Consider the following 27,689-nt stretch of genomic DNA (forward strand, 5'->3'; position numbering starts at 1 on the left):
ATGGAGGCATTGTTGTTTGGACAGCTGTCCAGGTTTCTAATAGGGTTTTTTGATCAGCTAAGTTAATTCACAGAATTTTAGAAGGACTAGAAGGTCAAGAGATAACCAAGTTTTCGAGATCTAATATTCTGGTTTTATCCAACAAATGTTTGTATAACTCTAGCAATAAGTGCACAACAACCTCCCTTGTTTATACTTAAAATATATTTTACTGGAATATAATTCGAAAGAGAAAAGTACATGAATCTTACATGTAGGCTCAATGAACTATCACAAAGTGAATGTACTTGTATAAACGCAACCAAAGTGAAAGCACAGAACATGAACTAAAACCCCAGAAACCACATCATATTCTGCCCCCCCAACCATCTCTACTTCCCTGCTCTTTGATAAAACAACCACCATCCTAACGAGCTGACAGAATAGTTGTACCTGAATTTGAACTCTATATAAATGGAGTCTTACCTAGATAAATGGAGAGTACCTACTACTACAATAAGTTGTCTCATTTCTTTATTGATTTATCTATGTAGGTATATATTTATTTTTTAGAGTAGGTGATCATTTAAATTCAGCTTCTTTTGTTTAGCATCGTGTTAGAGATTCCTCTGTGTTATCCCATGTAGCTGTGCTTTGTTCATTTTATTCATTTATGATATCCCCTTACATGACCCTATAACAATCTATTCATTTTTCCATTGAGGGGTATTTGCCCTATTTCTGAATTTTGGCTACGAGAAATAATGCTTTATGAGTATTCTCATATACATATTTTGGAACACATATGATTATTGGCCATTTGGATATCCTATTTTGTAAACTGCCTGAACAAGTCTCGTGTCCATTTTCCCATGGGACTATCTTTTTTTTTTTTTTAGACCTTTCTCAGTTTTCTGTGAGGCAAGTATCTTCTTCTATTTTATGGTTTGCCTTCTCATTCCTTTAATGAAATATTTTCCTATCACAACAGTAACAGGATATTCTCTCATATAATTTTGTATATGAGATATATAATATAATACATTTTATATATGAGATATATAATATATATGAAATTTTATATATGAGATATATAATATATATGAGATATATAATATATATGAAATATGTAATGTATATTTATAAATTATATTTGGGATATATAATATATATTATATATGAGATAAAATACATAATATATATATAATATAACTCTCTCATATAATAAAAGCTTTATTGTTTCCCCACTCCCATGCATACCTATGATACTCCTTGGCTTAATATAATGTGAAGTTGTGTTCAATTCCACTTAATCTCCATATGGATCCTTAACTGACCCAGGGCCATTATTTTAAGGCCATCTTTTCCCTACAGATTTGTGCTATAAACTTTGATATTAATAATTATCCATATATGTGTGGGTCTCTTCCAAACTCATACTTTGTTCCACTGGTCTATTTGTCATTTTATCTTTGTTCAGTATCCCATTGTCTCAGTCACAGGAGCTTTATAGAAAGTCTTGCTACCTAATAGTATAAATCCTCCAAATTTGTTCTTCAGCTTTGAAGACAATTTTGTCTTGGTTAATTTGGGCCCTTTACATTTCCACAGAAATTTTAGGACCAGACTGTCTAATGACACATTGCAATTTTCAATGAAATTGCTTTGAATCCATACATCAATTTGAGAAGAATTGAAAATCTTATAACATTGAGTCTTTCTTTTTATTCATATAGTCTTTATCTGTTTTGGACTTTCTGTAGAGAGGCTTCACACATATTTGTTAAATTACGTTTTGATGTTTGATATTGATATATATGTTTCATGATATGATTCTGAATCAAATATTTTTAAATTTTTATTTTTCTTTTAAAATATTTTATTTATTTGACAGAGAGAGATCACAAGTAGGCAGAGAGGCAGGCAGAGAGAGGGGGGGAAACAGGCTCCTCGTTCAGCAGAGAGAGCCCGATGTGGGGCTCGATCCTAGGACCCTGACATCATGACCTGAGCTGAAGGCAGAGGCTTAACCTACTGAACCACCCAGGTGCTCCTCAAGCATTTTTTTAAATGCCACTTTCTATTTGTTGATACTTAGGAAAACTACCACTGATTTTTTTTTTTTTTTTACCATGTATTAAGAAACCTGGATAAATTAATTTATTATGTCTAATTATTTATCCATAGATTCTTTTGGATTTTCTTTGAAAACAATCAAGGTATTTGGGAATAATGACAGCCTTCTTTTCCTATCTTTAATCTTCATTTTTTTTTTTTTTTGCTTAGCAGTGGTACAATATTCATAGAAATCATAATGATATGCCACTATGTTCCAATCTTAAGGTAAACGCTTCAACATTTCAACATTAAAAATACTATTCGCCACAGATAATTCATGAATAAACTTTATCAGCTTGAGAAAGGATTTCTTCTATTCTAGTCTATTTATGTGTGTGCACATATAAATATATATATATATATATATATATATATATATATATATATATATTTTTTTTTTTTTTTTTTTTTTTAAAATCAGGAATAGAGGGGCACCTGGCTGGCTCAGCTGGTTAAGTGTCCAATTTGATCTTGGCTCAAGGCATGATCTCAGTGTTGTGAGATAGAGCCCTGGGTCAGGCTCTGAGCTCAGTGCAGAGTCGGCTTGTCCCGCTCCCTCTGCTCCTCCCCCTGCTTGCACACGCACTCTCTCTCTCTCATAAATAAAAAAATAAAATACTTTTTTTAAAAACAAGAATAGATATTGAATTTTATTATATAATTTTTCTGCCTCGATTATAGATAAATAATGACCCTTGATTTCTTTTCTCTTATTCTGTAAAAGTGACAAACAACTGATTGATTTTTTACTTTTAAGCCACCATTATATTCCTGGACTAAGTCAAAATTATTCTGATATATATATTTTTACAGATCTCTAGATTGGGTTTGCTAAAATTATGTTTGGAATTTTTACAGAAATATAAAGTCTATAATTTTATTTCTGTATAAGTGTCTTTATCAGGTTTAAGATCAAAATTGTGCTAGTCCCATAAGGCAATTTGGGAAGATTTCCATCTTTCCTTACTTTCTGAAGAAGTCTGTGCAAGATTTGTTTTATCTCCTCCTTAAATGTTTGGTAGAATTTACAAATAAAGCCATATGGCCTTAGGGGTTACTTTGTGGAAACAATTTCAATTATAGATTTATTAACTTAATACTTGAGTACTATTCAGATTTTCTGGCTTTTATGGGTTTAATTTATCGTTCCTTTTCCTAAGTTTCTAGAATGGATTATTGATTTTCAGCCTGACTTTTTTTTTTTGACATTAAGTGTTAAAAAAATTTTTTTTCATTAAATGTTAAAAAAAATCTCCCTTTAAACAATGTTTTACACATGTTTTCATATGTCATACTTTTCAAAATATTTTCTGATTTACATCATAATTTATTTTATTTAGTTTTCATTTAACTTCTAAGTAAAGGTATATTTGACTTTTTATACTGTTTTAGATTTTATTTCGTTTTTGATTCCTTTTTGGTAAGGGAACATATCATGTGTGAAACTTTTAAAGATTTGGTTGTTTATTATGTGGTTGAAATCTTCTATATCTTTACTGAAAGTTTGTCTGCTTGTACTGTCAGTTTCTAGGAGAAGAGCTATACAATTATCCACTATGATTATGAGTTTGTGTATTTCTACTTATGGCTCTGCTGAGTTTGGTTTTATATATTTTGAGGTTATGTTATTATTTGTATGCTAATTTAGACTTTTCTATCTACTTTTAGAATTGAGCCTTTTATCGTTATGAAATGAATCTCTTTATGCCTAGCAATATTTTCCTATAAAGTTTACATTTTATGAAAATAATTACACAAACTTTCTATTGTTTAGTGCTTCAACAAGATACCTTTTTATCAGCCTTTCACCTGTAAACGTTCTGTACCCTGAGATAAAAGCACTAGCTCTTATAAGCAGCATCTAGTGAGTTGTATATTTTCATCCATTCTGATCACCCATCTTTTTAAATGGGATAAATTTATATTTAATGTAATTACCTTTGCATTTAAAGCTATCATCTTACTATTTGCATTCCATTTGTTCTATTCTATACTTGCTTTTTCTTATGGGTTCTATTCTGTTGCCTTTTTAAATTTTATTTTATTTGGATGTTTTATTTCCCTGGTCTGTTAGCTTGTTACATTCTTTTACTGTTTTTTCAGGGGTTATGTGGGATTACAACATTAGAATACAACAACACCAGTCACCTCCCTCCAATTTATAAGCTATTTTTGTTGTTAATTTTAATTCTATTTACACTCAAAACCCCACATATATTATTATTTTATGCAATTACTATTCATTTAGGTTTTATAAATATTTATATTTTCCATTATTTTAATCTCTTCCTTAATCTCAAAGCTTCTAGGTGATTCTTCCTTCTGTCTGAAACATTTTATCATTCAATGTAGTATGATGGCTTTTTATCTATCTAAAAATATTTTTATTCTACCTTTTTTTTAAAAGAATATTTTAGCAGGATATGGACCCCTAAGTCATCAGTCACTTTCTTTCAGAATTTGGAGGATGCCAATGGTTTCCATGGCTTTTGTTGAAAAATAAGTTGTCAGGTATGTTTCTTTTTTTTCTCTTTTGAAGAAAATAGGTCTCTTTTTTCATCTGATTATGTTTAAAAATTTCTTTTTGTGTATTTGACTTGTAGAAGTTTTACTAGCTTTTGGTTTTGGTTTTCTTCTTACTTAATCTGCTTGGGGCTTGTCATAGTTCATGTCTTTTATCTGTTTGGGAAAAAGTTCAATCATGATCTCTTAAAATACTATTTCTACTAATTTATCTCTCATTTCCTTCCAGAACATTTCATAATATCCCATATATTTCTTACTTTGTTTCCCATATTTTCCATATTGTCTTTTTCACTATATGCTTCATTCTGATTATTCCTTCTGTCCCATCTTCCAATCAATCAATTCTCTCTACAGCTGTGTCAATCTTTTACACTATCAAATGAGATCCCAAATTTAGTTAATTTTTAGCTCATATATTCCATTTAGGTCTTTTATTTATATCATCTCCATGACAATGTCAAAATTGTTGATGCCATTTTCCATCCTTAAACATACTTTTAATTTTAAAGTCCCTAACTCAACTATCTGAAATCCACTTGTGTGTCTGTTACTACTGTTTTTGTTGATCTTTTTCTCAAAGATTCCAATAGCATTTCCTTATCTACTTATATGTTTTTGATTGGTTGCTAGACATTATATATGAAAAATCATGGAGATAGTTTAAGACTCTTTATAATCTTATTTTCCTCCAGAGAAGATTTAAGTTTTTTTCTCTCAGTCAGCTGGGATAAAAGTAATATCGATCTCAGATGATTTAAACAATCATGGATTGAGATAATTCTAGGTCAGACTTCTTTCCTTTGAGGGTTAAGGTATAGAATCCTAAAGTAACAACCTACAGCTGAGCACAAGAGCTCTTCTTTCTTGGTAGGTCCTAAATTCCAATTTTATTCTCAAAGACCAATCAGTCTGTCAAAACTTCTGCTTTAGCCTTTTAGACTCTAGATCATTTCTCTGTGATCCAGGGGGAAAAGGGCACCAAATGCCAGTTCCATCTTCTTGGACTTCCCTTTTCTGTTGACTCTAAGCCAAGAAATTCCTCATCATCCTGGTACTTTGCAGCTTTAAAGCAAATTTATAAAATATATATATATATATATATATATATATATATATATATATATATATTTTTTTTTTTTAAAGATTTCATTTATTTATTTGACAGACAGAGATCACAAGTAGGCAGAGAGGCAGGCAGAGAGAGAAAAGGAAAGCAGGCTCCCCGCTGAGCAGAGAGCCCGATGTGAGGCTCAATCCCAGGACCCTGAGACCACGACCCAAGCCGAAGGCAGGTCTAACCCACTGAGCCACCTAGGTGCCCCTATAAAATATATCTTGTTCTTTTTTTCCTAGTTGTTTTCCTAGGATAGTCTGTCTAGAACACTTAGTCCATTACTGCCAGAAATACAATTCTTTATTACCTCTCTTTTTGCTTCTAATTTCCCTTAAAGAAAACATTTCAGGAGATGTGGAATGGTCAATATGGTATTCATTTATCTAACTGTGCAGCTGACCATTAATTCTGCTACTCACTTCCATAAACTTTACCTTTGCTCTTCTTATTACCAGTTTCTAAATGAAGTATAAATAGGAAGTAAAACTAAGATTTTTTTTTCTCCTGTGATCACAAAGACATTGACTCTCTTTTGTGAAGCTGAATAATTGAATTATTCCTTGCTACAACTGCAAACAGAATAGTGCATAAGAAAGATCGTTAACTTGTAAAGTTAGAGGGAAACAAAGATCAAGTCTAGTCCCATTTTCCACTTGGAAGAAACTCGATCTCAGGAAAACAGATGAACCAGCTTAAGGTCACAGGGTGAATTATGGCAGGGTGGGACTATAAATCAGTCACTCTGCTCACACCACTACTGGTTTTGGGCAGTATAATGCCTGTACCTCCAAGCCCTCCTGACCATGTTTCTTTTTCTTCTGGATCGTGTAAACTCCTATATTTTTAATAGGGGATTTACAGTCTTAGTAAAAAGCCTAGTTTATATGGTTAGGTGTGATTTGGAATTTCATGTCTCATTTCAGCTCTCCCACAGATCGTATTTTAATTAGGTGACATGTATTTTAAAGGTACTTCAAGCTCATCGGTGAAAGAAGAAATCAGCAGAACCTGTAATTTCTGTCATTTTGTGGTAGGGAAGGATTGATGTTTACATGGCAAAATGACCTATGGTTAACTGAGCAGTTACTGTCCTGCTATGGATTTGCTCTAGAATTTTGGATAAGTCACTTTACTACGCTGAATCTTCATTTCCTCATTTTTAAAACTAGGGAGACAGAAAAAACAATGACTCCCAATCCTGACTGCATACTGGAAAAAGCTGAAGAACTTAGAAAGAAAATATACCCATACCTGGGCCTTACCCCCAGAGATTTGGGGTTTACTGCTGTGGGCAGGGCCTGGACATCTGTATTACTTAAATGCTCCTAAGATATTTTTAATGTACAGCCTCAGTTGGGAACCGCTGTACCAGGTGATCACGACTGTTCTTTGCAAGCCTTCAACTATGACTAAATAAATAATCTATGAGGAAACAGCTATATAATTACATGCATACTTATAATCATACACCTTAAGATATTCCATTTCAAAATTCTTGCTGAGGAGGCGCTTTGCCAAAGCAATGAATTACCACAAGAAAATATAACAAAGGCATAATTGCTCTAAACATGACAAGGTATTTTCTGGCCAGCCAATTGTAAAATAACACAACATGATGGGACCTGATGTAACATAACAGAAGGTACATTTCTAGGCTTCACTTTTTAACCAGAATCTCGTCCTTCTGGGAGGTCTAGGGCATAGAGGAAATTTGTTACCGTGACTGCTTTCAAAAAACTATAAAGACGCACTTAGTAGTACTTTTATTTGCAAGACCGTACTTACTTCAAAGATGCAAAAGAAGGAACCGTACTTATCATCCCCGTCTCTGCCATCTCGATGGCGTGTTTTATTTCAAGCTTTTTATATAAAGACACAATGCTTGACTTGGGTTGGTTTTCGCGAATCAAAAGCTTCCGCAGGTATTTGTCATCGAACTTCTTAAACCTGGAAATAAAGAAAATCCAAGCTTCAATTAATTAGTACTACATTGACCAACCCTCCCCCCCAAAAAAACCCCAACACAAGCCTGTTTTTACCATCATTTCTACCACACTCGGGAAAAAAATGAGTAGCCATGTTTCGTTTGTCTGATTAATATTTATTTTTATATGTGCATACCTGGATATATGTGTATATAAAATATATGTATATATAAATGTTACTTTTGGTACATTTTTGTATAGAGTCATGATATACATACATCTAATATCTACTAGTTATAGATTAAAATATGTATATTTTTAACATTTATAATTTTCCTGCTTTTCCTTTCAGCGACAGTACTCAAAAGTATTAATATTTGGGGCGCCTGGGTGGCTCAGTTGTTAAGCGTCTGCCTTTGACTCAGGTCATGATCCTAGAGTCCTGGAGTTGAGCCCCACATTGGGCTCTCTTCCCAGCAGGAAACCTTTTTATCCCTCTCCCACTACCCCCTGCTTGTGTTCCCTCTTTCGCTATCTGTCAAATAAATAAATAAAATCTTAAAAAAAAAAGTGTTAATACTTCCTCCAATTCCTCTTTCTCTGTTTTTCTTTAAAACATTCACTGCTTTTGTCCCCAAAACTCTGCTGAAGCTACTCGTATTGAGGTCATCAGTGACCCCAGAATATAAATCCAATGGCCAATCATTAGCCGTCACCTTTCCTGACCTCTCCCGCTTAACACATGGTCTTCTAGAAAAAAACACACCCTTGGGTCCCCTCCTACCTCTTTCTCAACCATGGTCTTTATCTTCTTTCTGGCCTCTTGATGTAGGACCCAGGGTTCCCTCTTGGTCCTCTTTACCTCCGCTTGCTCTGAGGCCATCTTGCCCAGTCTCCTGATTTTAATGGCATTTCTATGCCACCACTCCCACATTTGTGTCTCCTGCTCCAGTCTCGCCCTAGGCCCTGGAAAGGGCTATTCAACTGCCTAGTCAAGTCCTAAGCCAGTCCCCACTTAGATATCTAGTTGTCAAATTTGATGTTCCCAGATTGAACGCACTTTCTCCTACAGTCTTCACCATTTCAGTTAATGACCACTCTACCAGGCCAAAACCCCTGATGTCAACTTTGATTCTTCTCCTTTTCTCACATTCCATGTTAAGGCAGGAATTGTGCCCCCCTAAAAATTCACAGATTGAAGTGCTCACCCCTAAGACCTCAGAATGTTATTTGGAGACAGGGTCTTTACGTGTCAATTAAGTTAAAATGAGATCATGAGGGCGGGTCTCAATCCAATATGACTGGCATCTCTGTGACTAAAGCAAATTTGGACACAGACAGTAAAGAGGCAGGAAGGAGGCCAGCTGCAAGCCAAAGAGAAAGGCCTGTACAGATGCTTCCCCTTGTGGCCCCCAGAAAGAGCCAAATCTGCTGACACTTTGATCTTGGACTTCTAGTCCCCAGGACTGTGAGAAAATAAATTTCTGTTGTTTAAACCACACAGTCTGCGCTACTTTGTTATAGCAACTCTAGCAAACTCATAATCCATTATCCACTCTGTTGGCAATTTCTGTTGGTTCCACCATCAAAACACAAACCCAACCCAACCAGGCCTCACCACTTCTACACTCCTATCTCTTGGATCTACCCTGGTCCAAGACATCATCATCTCTCAAGCAGATTCTTGGAATAGGCACCAACTGGTCTCCCTGCTTCCACCACTGCATTCCTACAGACTACCCTTGACACAGAAGCCGAGTGATCTGGATAAAATACAAGTCAAACCATGTAAAACTCTGCATCTCCCTTGACTAAATGCACAATGACCTAGGGGGCCCTCCATAATTTGGAGCTGCATCTCCTAGCACTGTTCTCATGTCCAGCCTCACTGGTGTCCTTTCTATCCCGGAAACTTGCCAGCTCTGCTCCCACCCATGCGCCTTTAGACCCAGTATTCCTTCCACCATGAACACTCCCCCACACACCTGCATGGCTCAGTTGCAGACCCTCCTTTAAGTCCTTCCTCAGGAGTCATCAGAAAAGCTTTTCCCTTCCAACCCATTAGAACCACATGTCATCTCTCACCCCCTAAACTTCCTATTCTACCTGCTACACATATTTTTTGCCATAGCAGTTATCATTTTCAAATAGGCTATATAATTCCTCTTACTTTCTGTCCCCTACCACTAAAATGATACATATGGGCAGAGATTTGTTTTGTTTTGTTTTCCATTTTTGTCCTTTACCACCAATGCCTGGCATGCTGTAAGCACAGACGGTGGAATGGATCATTTGGTCTCAATTCCTCCCTCTATCCACACCCTCTGCCCTATTACTTGGCCATGTCCTTACACCATGGCCTAGGTGACCTGTGCTATCTTGTTTCCTGTCACTGGCCTTAATAATGTTCCCTGCTCTGGTCAGTGGGCTGTAGCAGACATAACAACTGGGTCAACGGCTTAAAATGGGCTTGTACTAAGAATTACCTCTTTGGTTTCCACAATTACCATGAGAAGGATATGATTGGAGTGACTCAGTCCCAGGACAAAGGTGAATGCCACATGATGTAGAGTTCAATCCCTCCAGTCACACCAGAGAAGGCCAGCTGGGATCAGCTGACAAAACCAACCAACCCCCTGAAGCATGAGCCAGCCCAGTCCACAGCAGCCCAGCACAGCCCAGAGCCTGGACTCCCAGACTCATGACTCATGTGCTTTAATAACATGACTGTTGTTCGAGCAGCTGAGTAAAAGGGTGGTTTGTTATGTAACATTATTATGCCAATAGGTAAGCAAAATTGCATGCAATGAATATCTGTTGAGAAAGAAAGAAATGCATTACAGTGATTACCATAAGCCCAAGGAGGTTTATAGGTACACCTGTGCTACTACGATAGGAACAATGTGAACCCACATTCTTGGTACTGGCCCTTTGTTCTACACTGGAGGGCAATAAATAATTAAGGGGTCATCCTTTTCACTGGCTACTGCATGTAACAGGGACCAAGTTTTTTTTCTATGTTTATTCTAAATTTCATGTGAGGCTCATTGGGCTAGGACTTCTGGCCACAACACATCTTTTTAAACTTTGGTTACTCTTATTATTATTTTAGCTTTTCACTAGAGAGAAACAAAAGGGAGAATAAGCATTAAGGGCAAAGGCATCTGATTTAACATAGGAACTGTATGCTTTCTATGTTTTATTTTCACACCTTTCAGTTCTCTGCCAACCTACACCTAGGTGCACTCTCTTGCCGTCATTAGACTCCTTGTACCAAGTCTGAGAAACTTCCCTCCTCAAAGGTTTAAAACTTGCCTTTTCTCAAAGGATCAGCTGCCTCACAAATTCTTTGGGAAGATGACTAGAAATCCACAGCCTTAAGGATTCCAGAGGAAATGGAAAGATACCCAACATACCTAAAACAGTCCACTTCTTTATATCTGATCTTTAGTAACATCAACAATTAGGTACATACCAGAGATAGGATCTGAGCAGAGCTGATTTTGAGAATGATCTGCGTCAGCACCAAATTCCTCCATACCTACACACACTTCCCTGCTCTACCTGTGACATCCAGTACACTTGACAAATCCAGGGAATTATGCTGAAATTTACCTGGAGACTGTCATGCACGGAAATATACAGGGATTGAAAGAAAGACGTACACTGCAGTGGAAAACTGGAGACACGGAGCTATAGTACCTTTCAGACATGAAATCAGAGTTGGCTCTGCCATCTTTAGTATTTATAGTCTAATTAGCCTGGCAGCCTGTAGATGTTGGCCTGGAACAGACTCATGTACACCAGAGACAGAGTATCTCTGCCTGAAAGAAAGGATGCAGCCAGACTTTCTCTGATATTCCTTTACCTGAGGTTCCAGACCAAATCTCCATGACCACAGCGTCCACCACTTCCTCCTAACACTGCCCCAGGGATGCTGACCTGATTCCGGCTCACGTCTTTGTCCCCATTTGGGAGGCAGAGGCGTGGTATACATCCTTACACTAATTTCCCCTTTGGAAAAGAACCAACTGTCCTGGGTGATGACTTTCTCCTGCCCCTCCAGGGAAAGACATGGGATGCTGGAGGAGTGAGAAAAGTGATCAAGTGGTCGGGTGCAAAGGGAGGAGGCAGGTGGAAAACAGACCTGGCTGAGAAAAACAACAACAACAACAAAAGAGAGGAAGAGAAGCAGAAAAGTCTGAATTGCTGGCTTGGCAAAGACAAGGATCCGTCTTTGTTAGGAAGGTCCCAGGCACATAAAGCAGGTTAGTGCGTAGAAAGTCACAGCACCGATGGGTAGGGTTCTCTCACCTACCCCCTGCTTACAAAAATGTGACTCCTGCCCAAGACAAATGGTCATTTTCCCCCCATATTTTAACAATGGAGATTTTAGTTTGCTTTAGTACTTTGTGCCCCCTCATAGTTAACTCTCCATACAAATAAACTATTTTTTCTTTGCTTACAGAGTAAGGCTCTGTCTATGAGGCTTTTCTCCACTAGCAACCAGTGTGGTCAGGTTTGTCAAGGGTGTTTTAGCACTTAGAGTCTCTGTAACTCATCTTACTACTTAATGACAGCACTCACTCACTCACACACACACCCATTTGCTGTGTGACTGTTTTGTTGCCTTTATTATATTGCAAAATTTTAAAGTCCTGAGTTCATGGTTTATACTTCTGCTATAATCCAGTATCCTGTCAGAACATGTGAACAAACAATAAGCACTCAAAAACTCCATGATGTTAAATTACATAAATTGGCATCTTGGTTAACTTCATGTAAATTAGCAGGGGGTGGGGGAGGGCTTCTATTACAAGTTGGGAAAGCAAAGGAAAGAAAGAAACTACCAAAATATAGTTTAAAGCTGTTTTCCGTCTCCTTCAAAAAGCTTTCCTAACCAGTGATGTGAGGATAAATGTTCACAAATCGTTTTATGGGGGAAAAATGGGCCCTGGTTTATAGTATTTGTCAGTTCCTCCGCATAGGACCCCCGGGCTGACTCAGGCTACCTGTGTGGATGGCACTGAATGTGAAGTCAGGAGGAGAGGGACATGGTCAGCTTCTGGTGGTCGGGTGAGCTGGTTCCTGAGTTCCCAACTCTGGTTCCGTGGTCCCCAACCCTGCTGTTGGAATTAATCCTGGAAGTCTGTTTTTCAGTTTATACGAAAGCATGTACCAAATTCTGCCTGGCTAGTGTACCTTGTCCATTTCAACTACAGGATCCTTGAAGAGGGGCGCCTGGGTGGTGCAGTGGGTTAAGCATCTGACTCTTGGTTTTGGCTCAGGTCACGATCTTGTGGTCTTGGGATCGAGCTCCACATGGAGCTCTGTGCTCAGTGCAGAGTCTGCCTGAGATTCTTTCTCTCTCCCTCTGCCCCTCCCCATGCTGACTCGTTTGTTCTCTCTCAAAGAAATAAAATCTTAAAAAAAAAAAAAAAAAAAAAAAAAAAAGAACCTTGAAGGGAGACATCACAAAGCCTTTAAAAGTTAAAGGGAAAAAAAAAAACAGAAATAGACAGACACATTTATATAAGCACACATAATCTTTCATAGAAGTGCAGCTTTAAAAATATTTACTTCTAAAAAAAAATTTGTCACTTCTATTTGTTACAATACCTGTATTTAAAGTTTGTTTGTAAAATACATGTTAGTCTAATTATATCATCAGGTGCTCCAAAGCTCTGCATTTGACAAAGCCCCTCAACATATGCAGGACCACAAACAGTAATGGAACCCTCAGTTTTTCACCAAATAGGCTGTATATCTCAGTCTCCCTTGTTGTGAGAAAGGCCTGCATGACTGAGTGCCTGCCACAGAAGGCCAGGCCATGTGTGTAACTGGAAGAATGGTGTGAAAGCTTCCGGTAACTCCAGTTAGGAGGAAACCAGTAGTACATATTCTTTGTCTCTTCATTATCTTTCTTCCTACACACAGCCTGGAATGTGTGCATGATGGCTAATGCTGGAGCAGCCATTCTGGTCCAAGAGGCAACCTTGAAAATGGAAATTGTTTGCAGATTCACCAGGACAGAAGCATCCTGGGACCATGACAAGTCTGTGGAGCAAAGCTCACCTATTACAACTACATTGCCACAGAGGTCTTGCTTTTTACAGAAGAGCAAGATAAGCTTCTATTTTGCTCTGGGTTTTTGTGATTGCTGAACTTTATCTCAAAGGATACTATGGAACAACACAGGACAGACTCGCAGCTCTGAAAAATAACACAGGTCAGTAAGTCCTGCCTCCAGAGTGAGCCAGAGCCGCTTCATAATATAATGGCATAAGACCTTCTTACTTGTCTCTCCAGAAGTTGTGACCCCAGTGTCCACAAACATCTTCAATTCCAGTCTTCACATGATCAAAAAACTGAAACAGAAAAAGTAGGCTACTGATTATTACCTGAAATGAGTAATTTACATTCTACTTACATCATGCCTAAATTTCAAAGACCCTAACCATTTTTGCTTTTCTTCTATTGTTGGGTTTTTGTTTGTTTGTTCCATTTTGTTTTCACAAGAAGCAATGAAACAATGATTCCTCTCCAAATACATTGATTTTACTATATCAATAATAAGCAATTCTCAGGTTATTTTTCTCATCATAATAGTCTATTCATAATTTTGGAAAATATGAAATATGGTGATAATTTTCAAATAGAAACATTTTCAGACTGAAGGAAGTAACCAGAGGGATTCCTTGTTCTCCCATTCCCAGGAGGTCTAGCAGGTTTTTTTTTTTTAAGATTTTATTTGACAGGCAGAGATTACAAATAGGCAGAGAGGCAGGCAGAGAGAGAGAGAGGGAGAAGCAGGCACCCTGCTGAGCAGAGAGCCCAATGTGTGGCTCAATCCCAGGACCCTGGGATCATGACCTGAGCCGAAGGCAGAGGCTTTAACCCACTGAGCCCCCGAGGCACCCGAGGTCTAGCAGGTTAATCTGGAGAAGTCACTATGGGGCTGTGCTCACACCCCCAACTCATGCCCTCTTTGGCCCTCTCCCTTTTACCCTCTGCCATTTCTCTCTCCTTCAAGAAATGAGCACCAGAATGCCAAGCTGTCGACTGAACACAACAAGTTTTTCTTTTATCATTTAAATCATGATTACTACATTAACACTTACCCTGCAATGGATTTCTTCACTGACAGCTTGTTGTTTCTTATTAGACCTCTTAACATCGAGAAATTCCACCAGTGGTCGGATAGTAATTCCCTGCACAGGGAGGAAAAAAAGTGTATCTTCTTATAAAGTTAAGTGAAAAATTTAAGAATAACTTTTATTCTTCCAAGCTTTGATAACCAACAAAAGATATCCTCCTCTCAAGATTTAATACAGTATATGTAATATTTCATTCATTTTTCCTCCTCTCCAGTAACTGGCATATTTTCAGAGGGCCATGTCCCAACACATGCTATTAGAAACCAAACAATGGATAGTGTTCAAGAAATTGCAAACCAATTCTAAGTAATTCCAAGAAAGAGAGAAAGAAAGAAATTCCAAGAATTAATAAAGTATTATCCAAGTCAAAGGAATCACCTACTTTCATTATCCACAGGAAACTTTTCAATAATTCTTACATTCATTAATTTATTAAAGCCATTTTCATGGTACTTTTGTGGCACACGTGTTGGGGTCTTGCATTTGGGATACAAAGATAAATAACTAAGGCCCTCAGTGGTAGGACTTTGTAGTTTTAAAGGGAGAAGGATAAGCCAAAAACAGTTACAGAGTACACTAAAGGAAGAATGAGAGATACACAGGAAGTCAGCCCAGAAAGGCCTCATAGAGAGGGAACAATGAACATGGCGGAAGCATATCATAGCAGGGATCAACCACGAGTAAAGAGCCAGCAGTGAGAAAGGGTACAGAGGATTTGGGGCATATTTGTCAACTTGGAAAATGGAGAACCTTAGCTATTTAGTAACCTAAGAAGAAAAATTTCCTTCACATGATAAAAAAGACATCTGCCAGAAATCTACAGTGAACATCTGACTTAATAATTAAACATTAAAAGCCTTTCCATTAGAACTGGAAATAACACAAGGATACTCTTTATCTGCTATATGACACAGTTCTGCATGTCCCAGTCAGTTAAATAAGAGGCAGAGAGGTAGAAGTGTAGATACTAAAATTGAAATAAGGAGATTTTTGTTGCTCATGAGTGATTTAGTTTTTGTACTAAAATATCTAAGATAATCCCTTTTTCATTTAAAAATACCAAGAAAGTTTAATAACGTGATTAGATATAATGTCAACTTAATAAAAAAAACCTTAATGTTAACTTAATTTTTAAAAATTTTAAAATTTAAAAAAATTTCAATTTTAAAAAAGAAAGAGAACAAACACCTACATGAGAGGGAAAATATATTAGGGTGTACTAATATATAATAATATATAAAATATATATACTATACACACATTAAATATATGTACTTATATACTCTATCCATGTATATATATAATATATAATCCATGTATGTATAATATATAATCCATGTATATATAATATATATGATATACAATGTATAATATATAATAAACTTATACACTCTATCCATGTATATATAATATATAATAATACACACATATATATAACACACATAATACACAATATATAATATATAATCCTATCATGAAATGCATAAAACCTTCACAAGAAGAACTATAATGGGATTCCATAACAATATTATGTTGACAATTTTATCTCAGTACATGCAATACAATTTCAATACCATATTCCAAAAGGATTTTTGTTAACAAAACTAGAAAAGTCAGCTCTATATTAGTCAGAAAAATTTAGAAAAAGAAGAATTATAGTAGAACTTAGATATCAAAGCAAACAATCACAGACCTGTACCCCTGGGGACAAAAATATATCATATGTTTATAAAAAATAAAAAATTTAAAAAAATATAAAACAAACAATCAGCTAATATACTTAAAATTACGAGACACAAACACTAAAATAGGCCAAGGGAGGAGGGGGTGAGAACATGGGACCAAGAAGATCCCGATACTCCTGCATGGCAGGCAGATGGCCGGCCCTTCTTGGCGTGGGGAGCACATGGCGTGGGGGTGGTAAGAGAATTGGGGGCAGTGGGGAAGGGATGGGTATACTGAGATATGTTCCCGGCCACACATTTGATTTCGTCTCACTTTTATGCATGCCTTTATTTGAAAATGCTTTTGATTATATAAACTGTGAAACACACATTCACTTTTTAAAGGTGGTCATTCACTGTTCCATCAATCCGGCTTTGGGAATTTTTTAAGCTTAACTTCAACTTTCTGGAGTGTGAACTGATTTTGACCAAATTTGGCAGAAGACGCACCTTATGTCTTATTGGCCTTTTAGTCTGTCACTTTGAAATCACACAGGAGGTAATAAACAGTTTTCCAATTAACATGTATCCCGTAATTTTTAACTTATGTAAATGAAAATGGGTGTAAACATTGTTTATGGTGATGGGTGATTCCACGGAACTCCAGATTCCATGAAGCCCCAGATTTAATAAGCGCTCCAGGAAAAAAAAAAAAAAAAAAAAGGCAACAAAATCAGTGCAATGTTCTAAGGACACTAACTGTTGTTTTGCATGTTTTTTTTCCCCTATCCATATCCTTTAGTAAGAATAAAAATGTGGGGGCGCCTGGGTGGCTCAGTGGGTTAAAGCCTCTGCCTTCGGCTCAGGTCATGATCCCAGGGTCCTGGGATCGAGCCCCACGTCACATTTTTATTCTTTTTTTTTTTAGGTTTTATTTATTTGACAGAGAGAGAGAAATCACAAGTGGCAGGCAGAGAGAGACAGAGGAGGAATCAGGCTCCACGGAGGGCCCAGCAGTTGTAAATACAGGGCTTAAAATAAAGACAGGACACATGCCGTAGTACAGATGTTGAGTGCTTCCCCTGGACAGATAATCTAGAAGCTAGTGCGCTGTCATAAATAAAAACTGATCAGCTACAGAAGCAAAAATGGCCTGGTTCCTAGCGCGACTCCTGTTTCTAAAAATACCACATAGTGTAGTTTATAACTAATAAAATGTATTGGTTATGTGCAATGGGTCATGGACACTGTCTTTGAACAACCTCTACTTAAACAGCTGCCTTCAGAGTCCCCTATTTGCTCTTTGAAGTATTGGCAGTTGTCATGTCATGTCAGCAGGAATGATTTGATGGGTTCCTCTCCCTCCCTTCTTCCTTCCTTCCTCAATCCATCTATTTGGAGACAGAGTACGTGGTGAATGTCATATTAAGTTCCCCAAGCTGGACGCTATCCTCTAGGAGCCCTGGGTCTTGGGTTGGGAGAAATAAAGGAAAAACACAAGCAAAACCAAAAAACAACAGCTAACCTTTGAGAAAGCACCTTATTTTAACCACATTGCAAAATTTCCAGTTTAGGTCACGTGGGAAAGCAACCTGATAAGCCTTAGAAAAATAGCTTGTTACCATCTGCATAGGTTAAAACAATAAAGAAATGCCTCGGTTTTCCAACAAACCACCGAAAACCATGTTTGCAAAGGACAAACGACAGGTTCACCCATTCACTTTGGCTTTGGCACGATGCGCACAGTACCTCGGGGCCAGACCTAAGGAAGGGAATGGTTTAACAGCAGGCATGGACAGGAGGACAGCCAGGCGAGCTCTGTTTTTTCCACCTTCTGCCACCTCTGTCTCCACCTGCCCTGCCTGCTTTTGCTCCCAGGAACATGAAGCACCAAAAAAACAACTGCTGTCTGACAAAGTCAGGAGCGTTCTTTTGGTTTGAGCTTTTGGAAGAAAATGATTTCTTGGGTTTTTGTTTGTTTGTTTGTTTTTTGTTTTTAATTAAAATTTACACACACACACACACACACACGCACACACATGGAGAGATGGGAGGAGCTGTCTTACATTTCTCTGCTGATTAAGTAGACAATGTCCAGGAAAATATAAAGAAACTCGCTAACAACAACAACAAAAAGTCATGCTTATTGCTCTGTTATCCCATATCCTCTGTAAGGCCTCGCTCCCGGTACAAACTTGATCACAGAGATCATGGGCCCGGCTGCCCATGCGATGTGTAGCTCTGAATGGATAAGTGGTCAAGAACCATAAAAGTGTTCTCGGGGGTGCTCACGCTCTTCATGCCACAGCCTCCTGGCTCTGAGTATCTTTTTTTCAAGACTTAACCACACTGCACAGCAACTGGCTGTCAGAGGTCCGTCTCTTCCCCTAAATCACGTCTCTCTCTTCACCGTGCTATCAGTGTTTCTCTCTACCGTCCCACCAGCATTCAGGCACGCTGCTATGGCTCCCATCTTTGAAAAACAAATAAAAACCCTCCTCTGGCACACATTCCCCTCCCACTATCACTCCTTTCCTCTCCCAGGCCTCAGCAGACTTGCATCCTTCTCCCCATCTCCAGTCTCTAACCTTCGCCCTGGAATCCTGGTGATTAGAGTTCCCATGCCCCCTGACCCAGCCTCTTGTGAGTAGGTCCACTCATCAGGGACTTGCTGCATCCAATAGCCTGCTCTCTGCTCCCGCCTAGCCTGACTACGCACCACATTTGTCACAGTTGCTAGAACCCTCTCCTTCCTCGATACTTTCTTCACTTGTGTGGATGAGCCCCTCTTGATGTTTCTCCCATTTTACTATTCACCTTTTTCATTCTCCTTGGCTGGATCCTGAACACTTCTTAGACGTCTTGGTATTAGCATGCCTCCTCTATACTCTCCCTGTGCTCAAATTTCTACTTCCCACTCTGGTTTCTCCCATAAATTCTAGACCCATACATACAATTGCCTAGTCAATAACTCCATGTGGATGTCTAATAGGCAATAGGCCTTCCAAGATATATGTGACCAAAACCAAACACCTGATCCCCATCCTTCAAACCCAATACTCCCCTAATACTAAATTAAATATCACCTTCTTTTGCCTACTTGCTCAGTCGCAAACCCTTGCAACTAAAATATTGCTTTCTCTCAGACTCTAAATTATCCATCTACATTTTTTATCTTAAAAAATCTTAATCATCCAGGGGCGCCTGGGTGGCTCAGTGGGTTAAGCCGCTGCCTTCAGCTCAGGTCATGAGCCCAGGGTCCTGGGATCGAGCCCCGCATCAGGCTCTCTTCTCCTCGGGGAGTCTGCTTCCTCCTCTCTCCCTCTGCCTGCCTCTCTGCCTACTTGTGATCTCTGTCTCTCAAATAAATAAATAAAATAAAAATAAAAATAAAAATAAATTCTATAAAAAAAAATCTTAATCATCTTGCTCATTTTGTTGTAGGACCAGAATGAATGTTTGCTAATTCATTTGCTTAGTAATGGTATATGTTAATTAAATATAGGAATGTGTCATTGTTGCACTGTATATGTATCTTAAACATGACCATTCCTTTAACAAACTAAAGTACAATGTCTATAAAATAGTTGTCATCATCGCCCAGTTCAACAGGCTGAGTCAGCAGACGTTATTTTTTTTCAATTTTTATTATTTATTGGTGGGGAGGGGCAGAGGAGAGGGAGAGAGGAATCTTAAGCAGGCTCCACACCTAGCGCAGAGCCCCACATAGGGCTCAAACTCATGACCTTGAGATATGACCTGAGCTGAAATCAAGAGTCGGATTTTTCACCAACTGAGCCACCCAGATGCCCCCAGAGGAATTTGATTATTGGGAAAGGCCAATCTACCCTGAGTCCTGAGGGTCCCACACACTCTTCCAGGGGGTGCCCATGATGCAAGGGCCTCAACTACCTTTACCCAGGCCATTTCCAGGGCTGCATTTGCAACAAGCAGCATCGAGAGAGGAGGCAATGCCACCCTCAAGACAACAAGAGAGAGATCCTCCTGCTCAGTGCCTGTATCCTGGAATGCAACCCATTGCATGCAGGGACATCTATCCTGGGTCCTCCATGGGGAAACCTGGGGTGTTTGGAATGCTGACACAAGTGAACAGGAAGCTCTGGCTACTACTTTGGCCATGAGTAATAAAGCCCTTTGTCCATGAAGCAGGGGTCAGGTATCTTCTGCAAGCATCCTTGGAAATTCTACAGCCAAGTTAAACTTGTTAACTTGCAAATAAGGTAAAATCCCAGATGCTTCCAATTCTGGACAATAACTCACAATAGACATGACATGGATCTGCAGTAGAGGCACAAAAAGATTGTCCTGTCATGAATTCCAATTAACCTTGCTACCTGATGGGCTTCTAGATAACCACTGAATGGATTTTCAGAATTCAGAGAGTCTGCTCCATAATAAATAAATAATAACCAGATTGTTAGATTGTTCTGCAATCATTTTTCTTTTCAAAGAAAAGAAACGTACAGTGAAGGGCATTGTTTTTCTTTCTTCTACTACCATTTTACTTAATGTCATAATTAAAACATAGCAAATCATCAGGTTAAATCATCAAATACTATGTTTACATACCAATTTCCTCTCTACTGCCTGGGAGGGAGGTACCATTTTCTGGATCCACAGAAGCTCACAGAGGCTGTTCTGGGATAATAACTATCAGAATATCAGCCAGAATCTCAGCCCAGGACAGCTTTCCTCCAGTGTCTGTGCTTTCTACTATGGTACTCTACCTTGCCTGCAATCTTGAATATAATTTTATTTTATTTTTTTAAGATTTTATTTATTTATTTGTCAGAGAGAGAGGGAGAGTACAGGCAGGCAGAGTGGCAGGCAGAGGCAGAGGGAGAAGCAGGCTCCCTCAGAGCAAGGAGCCTGATGTGGGACTCGATCCCAGGATGCTCAGATCATGACCTGAGCCGATGGCAGCCACTTAACCGACTGAGCCACCCAGGCATCCCTTGAATATAATTTTAAAATAAGAGCTTATGTTTTATGTAACATTACCAAACTTATCTAAAAGAAAATGAATTCACATGCCCAAGGAATCAGAATCATTTACTCATTCAGTATTCCACAAGCAAGACTGTAGTCTGCTAACATGTTAATATGTTTCATCAAGAGGCTACTTTCTTAATTATCAGCATGATTCAAGGAATGTTAAAATTCTCATTATAAGTCTAGGCTTCCAATGATAAACCATATGTCACAAGAATGCTATTTTAGAAGATAGTATTAACTCAAAAGTATTAGGGATAAGAGAGTTCATTGTACAAGAAATACTGAAATAAGGGGAAAAGACATTTAGACATTTAATGATAGATCCATCAACGTAAAAGCTGTCACTTGAAAAAGAATGCATAGCCCTTAATCAGAAGACAAAATGTTATGCAAAGATTATGATTAATTATTTCTACTCTGTTCATAACCCATTAAGTATTTTCTTTCAGGCTTCTTTCCCTGAGTTCCTTAATTATTGATGTATTCTGGAAAAAAAAATATCCTTTTTGAAGGGAGTGTGTGTGTGTGTGTGTGTGTTTGTGTGGGTATGCACGTGTGTATTCATAACCCAGAGTCTCATAAGAGCCAGATTAGTCTCCAATCTATGCCCACAAAAGGGTGGGACAGACAACAATGACAGGAAGATTATAGTATGAATGGAACTGCAGAAATTCTTCTTCCCCACAGGCATCAGAGAGAGCTTCGCCAGGTTATCCCTTCAACCTAATTGAAAGAGAAGACCGCCTGGGGGGTATGGTTACACACTCTGAATACTGACCCCCGCAAAATCTCTGAAGGGTTAATATGATATGCTTATAATACCAAATATAGCCAATAAGTCTAAGCTATTCTGTTTGCGGCTTCTGTCTTTTTTCATTTGTGACATCAAAAATTCTGTTAAATATTGCTATACATGCTATTCTTTCCAAGTGGGTGTGCAGGCTTGAAGATGAGGAATCCAAATTTCACCTATATCTTTTGGTCACTTTACAATTCCCAAAAGCCAAGATAGGAGTATAATAAAGAGACTCTGTATTAATCACCTATGCACACATTCATTGAGTAATAGTATACCTTTCTGCAATACTTTCCTTTTTCCTATGCTATGTTTTCATCTGATTGTAGAAACGTAATTTTCTGTCTGTTGAATATACTGACTGAAAAATTTGAGCTTGTCTTTTGTACGTCCTCTCCTGAATTACATCTTCCTATTTAGTCATTTTTACTGGGTTTTACAAATGCATGTGTCCATGAGGTTGGGGGAGGGGGTTACTTCTGCCCCGCAGATACACTTGGGTGGATAATGGCCGCTGATATATTCATCTCCAAATGACCCAGTTCCTAGTTACACTAGACCAACACAGTTCTATTTTTGTATTTGACACCTTCAGTTCTGAGAGCACGGAGGAGTCCGGGGCACTGACTAAACCTTGGCAGGGCTCGTGGGGAGTGCTAAAGGACAGGGCAGCTGGCCTAGGAGAAGCCGTTGAGTCATTCACCCCCACCTGACTTTTCCCCTCAAGCCTGATGCCCTAGGATGCTCCTGAGAGATTAAAAGGCTCGAGGCAAAATGAATTCAATGTGCCATTTTGCCTCAGGTAAAGTGTGGGAGTAGCAAATTGGATGACTTTTTACAAGGATCCTATAAACACTCTAGTAAAAAGATAAAGGAAAGGGCATTCACTTCTCCTCTACACCCAGGTATCTCCCAAAGTATAAGAAGTACATGGGATATTTGAACCAAAACTAGCATGTATTTACTTTAACTGAAGCTATTACTAACCACGACCTGGTCAACAATGTCTTCTGAGTGAAGCCAACGGAGGTCAGTCAGTCTCAGCTGGTCTGTGGGTCAGAGTCCTAGGCTCAAGTTCAGCTTCTGTCACTCACTTACATGTACCCTTGGGTCTGTCTCCTTTCTCTGTTTCAGACTCACGGGGCTCATTCTCAAAGGTGTGTGGTGAGGATGAAATGAGATAACACATACAGAAGAGGTCTTGTTTGAGTGCCTGACACAAGATAGCCATCACTGATGAGTACCAGCAGCAGGAAGGTGCTGGTGACAAAGACAACAAAGAAGTGGCCACTTCTTGACTTAGGACAGGGGCTCCCAAGGCATTCTTCTCCTGGATTCCTCACACAGGACAGCCCACAGTCCCCAGCCTTGGGAGGTGTCAATGGATGAAGGATGAACTGCTTTTTGGGGAACTGATCAGCAGAAGGAGAAGGAGCACAGTGAGTTACAATATTGAACTCTTACTATGCAAATTTATTTACAGTTAACACCAAACTCATTCCTGTTTCACTTTTTACTATCTGTGTAGACTTGAGAAAGGCACTGAAGCGCAGGCTCAGGGCCTCAGTGTCCTCATCTGTAATATGGGAATAATAACAGTGACTCCTAGAGTTCTGTGCCATAGAGTTGTTATGAGGATTAAATGAGATAATATAAAAAGAGCTTAGACCAGAGTCAGGCAACTAGAAACATTCTGTGATGAACTATTAAACAAATTTTTTTTCTTAAAGTACCTCCTAAAGGGGTGTCCGGATGGCACAGTCAGTTATCACCTGCCTCTTGGTTTTGTTTGGCTCAAGCTGTGATCTCAGGATCACGGATCCCTGCATCTGGTTCTATGCTCAGTGAGGGGTCTGCCCCTCTCCCACCCTCTCTGTCCCTCCTCCAGTCCCCATCTCTCTCTCTCTCAAATAAATAAATAAATCTTTAAAACAAAGAATAAGTAAATAAAAATTACCCCCTAAAAATAAACAAAAATAAATAAATAAAAAGTACCTCCCAGTTTTCCCCCTTTGTCATCAAAACTTGCCCTCAGGCTCCCTGGCTGCCTTCCTCTTCTCCCACGTGTCTTAAGTTTGGGCTGCCCTAGATACCAGTTCCTGGTCCTGTGTCCTGGCTTCTTGGATGTATATTCACTCCCTTGACCATCCTGTCCAGTTTCAGCACCTCAAACACCAGCTCTCGACTTCCTCCTGAACTTCAGACCCAGTACCTTGCCTCCCGCTCATCCCTTTGCTTGTAGGTCAAATCGGCACCCCTCACCGGCTATGCTAGTAAACCAAGTCCCATCCTCTCCATCCACACACTTCCCTTCTCATGTGAGAGGAAGTCTGTCCTCCCAGCAGCTTGGACCAGAAGCTCTGGAGTCCTCCGGGATGGCTCTTTCCCTCACACCCACGTCTACCCCATTGGGGATCCTGAGATTTGAGAATCTCAGTCCTTCTCAGGACCCATTTTGCTTGGTGGCTACATTGGCCTCTGCACTACATTTTCCATGTCTATCCTGTCCTCTTAGCAGACTGTTCTTCAGTGTCCAAGGTGATCCTTTTACAAAGTCGGTCAAAACACATCACGCTTCTACACAGAACCCAATGGCTTCCCTTCCACTTGAAGAGCCAGCCCCTACATGGGCCCGTGTGGCCTTATCCTGTTGAGGACCCCAGAGTCTCCCTCACCGTGTTTATCCCCATCCCTCCAGCCACACTGGCCAGGAACATATTGCCTACATACCTTTGGTCCTATCAGTCTGTAATGTTCTTCGGCTTAGCTAACTCCTTCACTATCCCCCACAAGCTTTTACTCAAATGTCATTTTTTCTCCATTGCTTTCTATGACAATTATATTTAGAAGTGCAGCTCCCCCCACTCACTACTCTGCTTCTTGAAACACAGCACCTTTCACCTTATATACTCTATAATTTACTCACTCCGCATGTCTAGTGTCCAGTATCTGCCATCCCCTCTGGGATGTAAGTTCGCTAGCACAGGGATATTTCTGCCTTTTGTTCACTCACAGATCCCAAGCCCCTAGAGCACTGTCCAGCACATAGCCGGAGCCTAATACGTATTTACTAAATGGGTATCTGCAAAACAGAATCTCCTAAGGACTGGTTTAGTAACTTGAAGAGACTGATAGTCAAAGACCCAAACCCGTTTTCCCACCACACTTCCTGCCTCGCAATACTAAGCATGTAGTCACACATCCCACCATTTCAAGGGACACACTACTATGCTGTCAACTAATGTCAAATTGCTGCTGGAAGGTCATTACACAAGTAGCATGTAATGAGTATATTTACTAGGTCAGGGAGTGACATAAATGACAAGGATTAGCGAGCTCGGTTCATTAGTTTCCACTAGTAAGCTTAGATCACTAAGCTGAGTTTCCTTAAATAAGAATCCCTGCATGTGAGCCAAGTGACTAGATTGGATTCTCTTGGGCCCTTGCCCAATCAGGTGACACCAGGAAGCAGCATTTTCCCAAACATCATGACGACCAAAGCCGCAACACACGTTAGCCACTTGGCCTCTTGTGAAAGGAATTTGTTGTAAGAGCCTGAAAGATCTTGTCTCCTCTCGGTAACCGGAGAGACTCTGCCGAGAGGGAGAAGCTTACTCACCAGGATGAAGACAGTAAAGAATATGACAACGATTGCAGCTGTAATGAACAGCTTTTTCCGAGGAAACACAGCAGCAGGGAGGAGAAACACGAGCGCAAAGCAGATGGCACCTCGGAGCCCGCCGTAGGCAATGATGAACTGATCCTTAAAGGTCAGGGGAATCGTCCGGAACCAATTAATGACCTGAGTCAGGACAAAGACACCTGAGAACGAAAAGCAAAACCAAAGAAAACAGAGTGTGTGAGGCCAGAATGTGAAACCAGGAAGACTCATTCTCTGCGCTTCTGTGACAGGCCGAGGTGCCTTATGAGCCCCACAGTCTCTCCCCTTTTCCTCTGCTCACGGGCATTTGTTGTTCCAGGGTAACAGGGGGAAATGGGAACTCAGGGAGGCCAAGAGAGGTCAGTGTGACTTACAGCAAAGTCATGAAGGTACTTGGGGATGAACAGAATCCATGAGGAGTGGGGGAGAGGTGAGGGAGAGGGAGAGGAAGCAGCAGTAGCAGCAGATGAAGTAGCCAGCAGCCGAGGGGAGGGACGAGAAGAAGCAAGCCCCGTTCTTCTAGTGAGTGTTGTCGGGTGTTCCTTCAGGAAACAAGCACCATTACCCAGCGCTCGCCAGATCAGACAGAAGGCAAGAGTGAAGCACACGAAGGCCCAGTTCCACTCGTGGTTCTTCCCGACAGTGGACACGCCCATGAAGATGAAGATCAGGGTCTCGCTGACGCTGCTCAGCATCTTCATGAAATACTTGATGGTGGTGTACGACTTCTGAGATACGTTTTCTTCCACATACTTATTCATAGTCATTGCACAAGCAGTGATTCTGCAAGGAGAGATACAGTTTCTATTTAAACACGACAATGACCCTAATCCAAATAGAAGACTCTGCGCTTAAGAGCTAAGTCATGGCTCAACCCTTCTGCCCATCACTGTAACCTCGCTGATGGATTGGTATAAGTGAATGTGATCTGCATCGTTGAAACCCCACTGTCTCTGAAAGACCTCATCAATACCTATGGCTGGAACTTCTCAGCTCTGCCCAGCTTTGTAGTCCATTGTAGGGCATTGGCACCTGCCAGCATCACAAATAGAACAGGTCCGCAATATATTCAAAACCCGCTCTCCTCCTGTAAAACCAGTTTCGTCTTCTCTATCACTCTAGTTAGCCCCTAAAATGCTAACCTTGAAACTGTAGTCTCCTTGGCTTTTTCTCCCTGCCACACCTTCTCCGTGTCCCCCACCCCGCTATCTCATTGGTCGCCAATTATTTTCTCCTCCTCATCCCAAGTATCTCTTGGACCCACTTACTCTTCCTTTATCCCAAGGTCTTAGTTCCACCTCTGGAAAATTCACAACATAGTTATAGGCTCTGAGGTCACCTAGAGAACAGAAACCCTTTTTCCTATTCCCCCAGTATCTTCAAAACTCTGGGACCACAGAGCTTGATTTCCTCTCTGACAGAAATTATTTTAATAGAGTACCTGTGCACACTCTGGTAAAGGAAGGGCCCTCGATGTCAAGTCTGTGCTCCTAGGTTGGATGTCTGAAAATCTTTACACTCTTCACTCAGTGGACAAATCCAGTTTCATCTCTTACCCCATCTCTAGCCAGCATATACCATATGCCTTGTCTGTCTGTAATTTCCCTGCTCTTTCCTATCTTCTTGCCTTCCTGTGGGCATACACTCCTCTCTTTCTGAAATGTTACCCCTGCCCATCTCAAATGCCACCTACAAAGGGAAAGTCAGTATAAGCTTGGTGACAGCTCATCCTA

The 27,689-nt window shown here is 39.6% G+C and overlaps 1 protein-coding gene across 2 annotated transcripts in view; it reads right to left on the bottom strand.

Annotated features, from left to right (window-relative positions):
- The window catches only part of SLC9A2 (solute carrier family 9 member A2), a 101,401-nt gene that overhangs the window by 13,049 nt on the left and 60,663 nt on the right, over positions 1-27,689 (bottom strand). For both annotated transcript variants that reach the window (XM_059134393.1, XM_059134392.1), the window contains exons 4-8: positions 26,522-26,739; positions 25,915-26,117; positions 14,784-14,873; positions 13,960-14,030; positions 7,523-7,684 (exon numbers count right to left, since the gene is read on the bottom strand). In XM_059134393.1, coding sequence (XP_058990376.1) covers positions 7,523-7,684; positions 13,960-14,030; positions 14,784-14,873; positions 25,915-26,117; positions 26,522-26,739 — 744 coding nt within the window. The remainder of the gene's footprint in view (positions 1-7,522; positions 7,685-13,959; positions 14,031-14,783; positions 14,874-25,914; positions 26,118-26,521; positions 26,740-27,689) is intronic.

This window comes from Mustela lutreola, chromosome 9 (assembly GCF_030435805.1).
Source record: "Mustela lutreola isolate mMusLut2 chromosome 9, mMusLut2.pri, whole genome shotgun sequence".
In the NCBI taxonomy this organism is placed as follows: domain Eukaryota; kingdom Metazoa; phylum Chordata; class Mammalia; order Carnivora; family Mustelidae; genus Mustela; species Mustela lutreola.